The 9,406-nt window shown below is 33.5% G+C and overlaps 1 protein-coding gene and 1 non-coding gene across 2 annotated transcripts; one reads left to right on the top strand and one right to left on the bottom strand.

Annotated features, from left to right (window-relative positions):
* The first annotated feature begins 346 nt into the window (after nucleotides 1-346).
* Trnag-ucc (transfer RNA glycine (anticodon UCC)) lies at nucleotides 347-418 on the top strand. Its single transcript has one exon. It is a non-coding gene; the product is annotated as a tRNA-Gly (tRNA).
* Nucleotides 419-3,179: 2,761 nt separating this feature from the next.
* Nucleotides 3,180-9,132, bottom strand: LOC128170285 (uncharacterized). The gene is made up of 6 exons (XM_052836136.1): nucleotides 8,793-9,132; nucleotides 7,022-7,159; nucleotides 5,589-5,648; nucleotides 5,084-5,359; nucleotides 4,713-4,880; nucleotides 3,180-4,022 (listed from the first exon to the last, which is right to left on the bottom strand). Exons 1-6 carry the CDS (start codon nucleotides 8,938-8,940, stop codon nucleotides 3,439-3,441), a joined length of 1,374 nt encoding a protein of 457 aa, XP_052692096.1. The 5' UTR covers nucleotides 8,941-9,132; the 3' UTR covers nucleotides 3,180-3,438.
* Nucleotides 9,133-9,406: the final 274 nt, after the last annotated feature.

Below are 9,406 nucleotides of genomic sequence, written 5' to 3'. Positions count from 1 at the left end.
GCAAAAGAATTAAATAATTTACACGAAATATTATTATTAATCTGTACATCATTTTTGAGAATATGTTTCTGGTGCATGTTGCGGCTTTCTTGCTGATTTTAAGATACAAATACACATAAGTATATACAACTGTGAGTAATTATACTAATACATATACATACTAAGATAGTTTACGACTTGAGGTCACCTTTTTAACTATATAGACATAGTTATTTATGCAACGCAGTGCAAAAGTAGCAAGGAAATACCTTTATTTTTTGACGTCCGCTTGTCACAAAGACGCCAGGGGGAAATGTAGATTGGATTATTTATCATCAAAAAGTACATCACCATTACTTAGTTATGAGCGTCGGTGGTGTAATGGTCAGCATGGTTGCCTTCCAAGCAGTCGATCCGGGTTCAATTCCCGGCCGACGCACTTTTAACACAGAAAACAAATATAATCACATATCTAAACATTTTGAATTAAGACTTTTTGCAAATAAACTAAAAAATGGCTGCACCAGATTAACTGCTTATACCTGTGGTATTTCAACATCCAAAATAGCAAAAATGAGAGTAAGGCAGTGGACATCCGCCAAATCCAAGTCAGTGGCAGTTAACATCATATAATGGATCCTAAGGCTTGCAATGAAATGATATTGAATGATTTCGTAAAGAGTGAATATATTTATAGAAGTTAAGTTTTGACAAATGTTAAATGGTAAAAGAAGGCATTTCGTTTCTTGAATGTGCGATTTCATTTTTATGATCGAATATATGCTTGAGAAGCACGACCGTTGCAATCGAACTTCTCGGGTCTTTTACGGCAAATGGTTCTATCAATTTATTCAAATTTGACCTTCTTGTTTTCCCTTAAAGGTCAGGTCAAGGTCACTACCTTTTTCCTAAACTTAAACGAGGATAACAATAAATGTAGTTCTTTGCATTTATGTAGACTTCTAATTAAGATATGAAGATTCTATTCTTCAATGAAATGATATAATATTAGGATGTCTATCAGCTTACACTACTTAATTGGATTAGATGTTGAAACTAAATTTGATATTGCTTAGCCCGCATTTCCTCTAATTTTCTGCAATTTTGAAGATATTTTGATTATTTTTTTAGGCTTCCAATATCAAAATATTTCTTATTTTTTATGTATAATAAAGACTTTATATGAAGATATAAATTTACATAAAATCTAATATATTGACCATTTAATAAGAGAGTAAAACCGATTTTAGTGAATTTTTCACACAAATCATTATACAGAATGGGTGTTATAAAAAGCTTATAAAAATGTAATTTGAGAGGCAAATCATATTTTAAAAACATATTCTGAAACCCAAGTATCGTATTATTAGTTCACAGTAGTTTAAAAAATCCAACATTAATGTAGTTGTTTTTAAAAATGCTAAAAGAGGATAATTAATTACAGCAAATCTGAATTGCGAAACATGTAATATTTTCCTACGCAAATATTCCGCCAAAAATATAGTCCTTGTTTGATTCTGAACATTGATAACTATTTCTATGCCAAGTTGTATGATGGTAAAAAAGGATACAAAAAAGTATACTATTTTAACTTCCTTTCATCTTCATTTAATGAACAATAAATCAAATTTACGTTTGACAAGTCGAGAACCAGAAAAGACTCCTTCCTTGCGCCTACAATAAAGCTATATCATTATCACCACACTCTGCTTAGTTAAAATAATATAACTGTGTCTCGATCAGGCCTTCACCACAGATAAAATGCCTCCTATACACCCGTAATGTAGCAGAAAACTGCAGAATCGCTCCGAAATTTCCAATGAAAATTTACATGTATTTGTACTATCATTTCTGAGTTTATCCATGTAACTGTGATATTATGGAAACATAAACTAAAGAGCCTCCCGTGATTTAGCGTGAATGTAATGCGCATGCGATCTCCAGATGATCCCCAGAATTTTTTTAGGAAGTTTCGTTGATCATTAATTAGCGAAGCTTGATTGAGAAAAAATAAAAACATATTGGTAATCTTCAAGTACCAATGATAGTTAAAATGAATAAAACAAAAGTACTCTTTCCATTAATCGTTATTAAAGGCCAAAAATTCGTAGGTCATTGACCTACTTTTTAAATAAAGAAAAATAGGACTATAATCAAAGGTCTATAACATAGAATAGATGACTTTTCATTATCATCAATGGATTTTTTTTTCACTTTGAGTAAACGTCATCCTTAACATTCAAAATGTATACTAAAGCTTTGTTTACATAGCAAAGAACTGTAAGCTCTGTAACTCGCTTATAACTCAACGAATGACACTCAAATTCTGGTTTCCTGTTTAAAATGCCTTACTAAAGGATTGCCAACAATAAGCTTTATAAATCATGCATTGTCTTATCAATATTAACAGACTGTTAAATATATCATACCGTAGCTCTGAGAATTAATTATTTTATTATCTTGACCAAAAGTAAAGTGTAGCGCTTAAATTTAATTCAGTGTTTTGATTGTTTCTCCTTTCTTTTTACACATTTGTATTACTCTGTATTGAAACCACTGTCCTGCGAAACAAGAAATGGACAGTAGCAATTAATTTATAACATTTTTCATTAATTGTTTATCACATCTAGCATACTTTTCATTAACCCATTTAAAGTAACATACATTTACAGGATAACATGTAGAAATAAATGGACACTTGATTGCTAAAGTGAACTCATCAAATGCCTTTCTCGCTGTTCTTTTCCTGGTTTTTTCCCGATTACGACAAAGAGCACGGGTCAGCAGAGGATGCTCACTCCTCCTAGGTACCTGATCATACCTCTATCTATTTGGAGGTCCGTGTTGCTCTGTTTTGAATTTGTATTTCGTTTTATGGATTTTTGAGATGGTTCACGGTTTGTTATTGTCATTTTTTCATTAAAACTGTTGTTCCTGGACAATTCTTGGGCCACAAATGAAATTGATGCTCAAAGTTTGATGAAGGTTTTGTGTGCTGTCTAAAACAATCTTTCGATCTTCTCAAGATGTTTTAGCTTGAAAATATAATTAGAATTACTTCCCTGTCATTGTGCTTTCACTAAAGACTGAATGTCAGTGTGCATACAAAAATCGGTAATATTGAAATAATCTTCATTAACATTAATTTTGCTTTTCCCCATGCCTTAATTTTGATTTATGCTCAAGAGTAACTCGAAACAAAAAATAAAAACAATTTTATTCACATTCACATTGAATTAATTCAGTGAAGAATGAAGATAACATACCATAATATCATGTGACGTACAAAGAACTAGATCGTGCAATCAGTAAACAAAAAAAGGAAAGACATTTTTGGGAGAGGGAAACCCGTAAACAATTTTTCTAGAAATAAATAAATAACAATACAAATGTAAAATGCAAAAATGCATCCCCGCTCATAACAATTTTTCATAAAATGAAAAAGAAAATACAACTCTTTTATACTTTGCAGCAAATAGCCTCGGATTGATATTTTACTACGTGATAGACACGGCTGCTGTACTCATCAAAGAAGTCGGGATGAGACAGAAATGCCACAAAGTCTTCAAGGAAATCACTCATGCTAAATGGCGCTGGAAAATGTTTGATGTACATTTTCTTGTAATGTTGTTCATCACAGCTGCCGTCTAGAATGGTCCAAAACTTGACGAAATCTCCTCCTCCTAAAAGCAGCTTCCTCTTCAAGTACTCTTCTGTCGTGAAAAAATTAAACCAACCTTTGATGACAGGTCTGATTTTGCCGGCTCTGTCATGAGGCGGTCCTGTACCCATCAACCCTTCCACGACATTGATATAGTCCTCCACTTCTATGTCTTTTCCGGGTCCTCGCTTAAATATATTATCATCCCACCATTTCTTCTGTTCTGTAGAGGACAAAGCTGTTGTTCTTGCGCCAATCAGTCTACGAAGCATTTCTAGCTTTTCGTTTGTTATCCTCATGTCCTCTTGACTGATGACGCCATCTTGGTCTGCATCGAGAAGTTTGGCCCATCGGCGGAGCTTACGTCTGATAAACCATTTCTCTGTGGAAAGTAATGCATAGGTATAGCATACTATAATGTTTGATTTGCAATCGATAGTAAGAGATTTTTTTTTGGGGGGGGGGGGAATAAATCTTTATATCTCCCTCACAATCATGCAATAAATGTATAATACATTTTCATTCACTGTGTATTTTGGTATTTTTTTTTCTAGAAATATTTCTTTAGCAAATCGATTGTAATTCATTGATTCTAGAAACTGACAGGGTTGAAATATACATGATCCAGTTCTATCCAGTTTATCGATTGATCGAAACCTTTATCACAAAAACCACAGACTGCATGAAATAATCTTGATGCCACACTCAAATTCCCTTAGCCTATTTCTTGTATTTAACGTATATACTGATGATTTACTTACATTTAACTACTGTTCATTAATATTTCAATAAGTTATCATAGGAAAGATGTAAATATAAACAATAAAATGCTATCTTTGATACTAGTAATTTATGCGGGTTATGTATTTTTTCTGCAGTGTCCTTCCTTTCCCAGAGATAATCACCAAGCAAAGAAGTCGTTTGATTTTGAATCATATAGAAATTATGAATAAGTAATTTACACTGAAAACGAGACGCCGTCAAATAAGTTGAGCTATAATCGTCAAATGGGTATTTATCACTCAGACAGACAAGTTTACGAAAGTTCACCTTAAGCTATATATGTACATACTAGAAATTCCAATCATGAAGACAAAACAGAAAATGATGTAGGCAGCGTAAGGCATAAACACAGCAAGCTGTCCTATCTTGGCGTTATAGTAGAAATCGTAGAACGCCGAGGTACACGTGACTGTTGTATTGGTCTCTGGATTGTACAAGGGTATGATTTTGGTCGCTCCTGAAAAGTGAAGGGTAGAAATGAATAAGGTAGTAAATATTTATATGTGTTGATATAATAAATGACATTGATATACCAAAACTAGGCAGAGATTAAGAGAAATTTGTAAATTATTTTACCTAAAAACATTGCTGTGTTTCATCGTGTACATAGATGAGGAAAAAAATCAATGCATTTTTTATTGGAGTGGGGGGATAACTTACCTGCAATACAGAGACCAAAATTAGCAATGTATAGTGCCATTCCAAGAAAGAACAAATTCCCACCACATTTCTTCTGTCCCTCTAAATCGCTTTTAGGTTTTTGGTGCGTACGACGGATATCCGAAAGTATGAGTAATCGTATAAGAAAAGCATAAAGAATCGTGGCACAAATGACCCCTCCTTCTGCCTTGATGAAGGCGGTGAGGTCGTCTTCGTTCGTTACATTTCCTTTTTTGTCAAACCTCTTTTTGATGCATTCCCCACTGTATTTTGTCCCTATATATATATATATATATATATATATATATATATATATATATATATATATATATATATATATATATATATATATAAAAGATGCAATGGCATTTATAACAAAATATCGACAAAAATATAGAATTTATTCATTTATTCAGAAGGTACATATAATTCAATTAAATAGTCCTATGTGGTGGTATATAAATGTATTGTGTATGTAAGACTTGATTTTCCTTTGGCTACTTACCATAATATATATACGATATGGAAAAGGCTAAAACGGCACACCAAATGATCTGTTGAAGAACTAAAAGAATATGTATATCGTTAATATATACTTTAATAAAAGTTAAGTATTTCGTACATTTAAAAAATAGTCATAGTTATTTTGTCCAGGTCTTTACTTGTACATGATAGTACATGTACTTGGTTGAAACTTAAACGGTTTCACAGTATGGGTTTTGGGTTATCAGCTTGATGATATATGTTAGATCTTTTTTCTAATAAAATCGTGCAACAAATTGAAATGATTGTCTTTCTTAATTTATAATTTTTTATGAACTGAATTTTTGAATAACCAGTCGTCTGAAAAATGATTAAGTAAGTGATGCAGTCAAATAATCAAAGTCTTATACAGAAGCTGACACAATACTTACATGAAATACTAGTAGTTTATGCTTCTACATTTGAAATTTAATAATTGGGGTGTTTCACTTTATTTGAATACAGTAAACCAACTTTTATGCGCGTGCGAAAAATATGTTAGCCTCATCGTTGCGAATATTTCTCGCCGTGGACAAGTCCTTGGCGCAGAAGAACAAAACCTATGTCTCGCGAAAAGTCGCCGCGAACCATTTTTTTCCGGTAATAGCGAAATAAAGTTGTTACAGTATTATTTCATTAAATTTGGGGGGTCACGAGACTGCATTTATAAGATGACTCTTCAATTTCCAATAGCAAAACAAAATGGAATCATATCCAAGGGTGCTTGAGGACAGGACCGACCCCCCCCCCTCCCCAATTATAAAGACCCCCGGGACTTTACTCTTTTTTTAAATTAAATTATCCTTTTAAGACCTATTTCTAATCTAATTTATTTATTCATTGCCCAACCTTAAACAAATATTTTTTTTAAAAAATCAGACCCTCTGTGTATGTATTATATATATAAAGAGGGTCTGATTTTTTAAAAAATGTTTGTTTTAGGTAATTTTGTGCAACGAATGTATAAATTAGATTAGAAATATGTCATAAAAGGATAATTTAATAAAACAAAAATGAATAAAGTCCCGGGGGTTTATATACTGTGGGATGGGGTGGAAGTAGGGGGGGGGGGTCGATACTGTCCTCAGGCACCGGTGATCAAATCCATAGCAAAATAATCAAAAAATGTTTAGATCCCTTTGATCCGTTCATGTTTACCAATGTCCATAACACATATTGGATCACACAAAGCTTGATCCGCTCGCGTAGATCTACGTGTGCGGACCAAAATTCATGTATTTGATTTTAATCGGATTATGTTATTATGCGGTCGAGAAAAAGTGTTTCATTCAAATATTTGTTTCACCTCAAAAGCTAATACACTTCAGTTATTTTGTGTTATTTTATTTCTATATAATCTTCACCTCAAACAAAGTCTTAATAATTTACTAATAATTAATTCATAAACATATATACCGGACATTTCAAACCATTCGTGAAGTTTTTCCCACGTATTTCTGTCATCCTTATAGTATGTCTGACGTCCCCTCGGTAATGAACTTGGGGCAGGAGTTTGAGTTTTTGCGAAGATATCATCATAAGCTGGGGGTGGAACTAAAAACAGAATAAAAACATGACAATGTACGTGTTCTTAGAAAAAAAAGAAGTTCTACAATATACATGTATGTACCTAATACCAGTCATAATCATAATTCAACCAGTATAGTATGAAGTTTATAAGTGAACAGCAAATAACGTACGTAGTTGTATGATGTAGTTGAATTTTATTGAATTTGACCAACATCTATATGTATGTAACCAACTAAACGCCACACTCTCCCCTCCCGGTGCTTTGCTCACTAAGGGTTGGATCAGGAATTCCATAAATTAACGTACTGACCTCATTAGCCAGCTGCAACCCTGCAGGCCAGCTGCAATCCTGCAGCCCCCCCCCCCCCTCCCCCCCCCCCCCCCCCACAGGTTTTTCCCTTTCTTTTTAAGAAATTTCAACGATCAGACTCTGTCACCCCCCCCCCCCCCCCCACACACACACACACATTCCTGAGGTTCTTTGAAATGTCGAGAGGATAATATGTAAATATAGTTTGAGCTCTTTCCATTAATTATAATAGTTTATGGTTTTTATTTTCAGAATATATAGATTATTAATTTAAATTAACTAACAGCTATAACGAAATACAAGTGTTCGATCTGCAGAGTGTTGATTTATTGAAGTCGGACGCGGTAACTATGGAATGTGTTATTAAACATAACACAGACCATCTTATATGATGTTGTTTTTAAATTGAATCAAAACATGGCAGGGCAAAACAAAGCTATACTTCAGAAAGTAAAATTAAAAATCAACCGCAGAAAAATAAAAAACAAACAAACAAAATTAAATATAGTTATGGTGGCATAGATCTGCCACCACTTGTCAGATAATTATGTTAACTTCTCATATGATAATGTTGAGTTGTCAGATATTTATGTCAACTTGTCAGATCTTTATGTTGACTTGTCAGAAAATAACCATAGTGACCAGAGACTCAATATTTTGTTGTCAAAGCGTGTTAGTGCCACTAACTGCCATTTACTTGTCATCATAATATCATATAAGTCGACATAAATATCTGACAAGTTTACATAATCATCTGACAAGTCGATATAAAGATCTGACAAGCTAACATAAATATCTGTCAAGTCGACATAAAGATCTGACAAGTTAACATAATTATCTGACAGAAAAAATAATAAAGCAACTAGTTTAAAGAAAATTATCATTCATATTGTAAGTCGACTTGCCAGATAATGATGTTGACTTGTCAGATGTTATGTCGTCTTGTCAAATAATTATGTCGACTTGTCAAATAATTATATCGACTTAAAAATGATTATGTCGACATTGTCAGAAAATATTATTTCAAATGGATGGCACAAATTGGGCGTGGAAAGGTTAAAGTGTTAAATTCTTAAACACGTGAATAAGTGACAAGTCGACTTAAAGAACTGACAAGTGAACATAATTATCTGACAAGTCGACATCAAGATCTGACAAGTCGACATAATTATCTGACAAGTGGTGGCAGATCTATGCCACCATATATAGTAGGTGTTTAAATCGTCATGAAAAGATTTATACCCCTTTAAAAGGCGTGTTATTTTTAAGACACACTAGACAACTTCGTGATTTCAGTGTTGTTTTCATTTCTTGCAATGTAAGATGAACTAAGTGGACAAATCTTACTCTTTTCTTGTACAAGGTCCGCTGTCATTACACTATGACCGAAAGCTTGACCCGAGTGCTCGCCATTATTGCTGCAAGCTGCTGAATAGTCTGGTGGCGCAAAATGTACACGTCCAAATGAATCCCGAGGAACATCATTCACAGACATTGTTCTTCGTTTTAGCTTGTTCAGAGAGGCTTGAGATGTCGATATATGTCGATATATAGTCACCCCGTTAAGTAAGACATCCGTCTGAAATACACTGTATATTACAAATCCGTTGTTGATCTTGCGAAATTTCAACCTCTGTTGATATCGATTTCCAGTGTCGTCACACCTGACCAAGACTATTTAATATACCAACTGTTTGGGTAGATGCGTAGTGGGTTTACATGTACCCACATGCGTCTTCTGCTTAAAGTAGAGCAATATTACGCAAAAATGGTACACAATGTAATAGTTTGTTTTATAGACTGACCAATTTTGCAATTAGATACCTGTACATGTAATTAAGTGTCCAATAAGCCTAAATGTCCAATAAGTTAAACATAATGCCCATTATTGATAGAGAGTTATAAAATTGGTCCATCATTAAAGGTAATGGGACAGTGCCAAATAAAACTAATTGATCAGT

The sequence above is a fragment of the Crassostrea angulata genome, chromosome 1, assembly GCF_025612915.1.
Source record: "Crassostrea angulata isolate pt1a10 chromosome 1, ASM2561291v2, whole genome shotgun sequence".
NCBI lineage: Eukaryota > Metazoa > Mollusca > Bivalvia > Ostreida > Ostreidae > Magallana > Magallana angulata.
The sequence above is the reverse complement of the archived record's forward strand: the minus strand, read 5'-3'. Positions and strand labels throughout refer to the sequence as shown.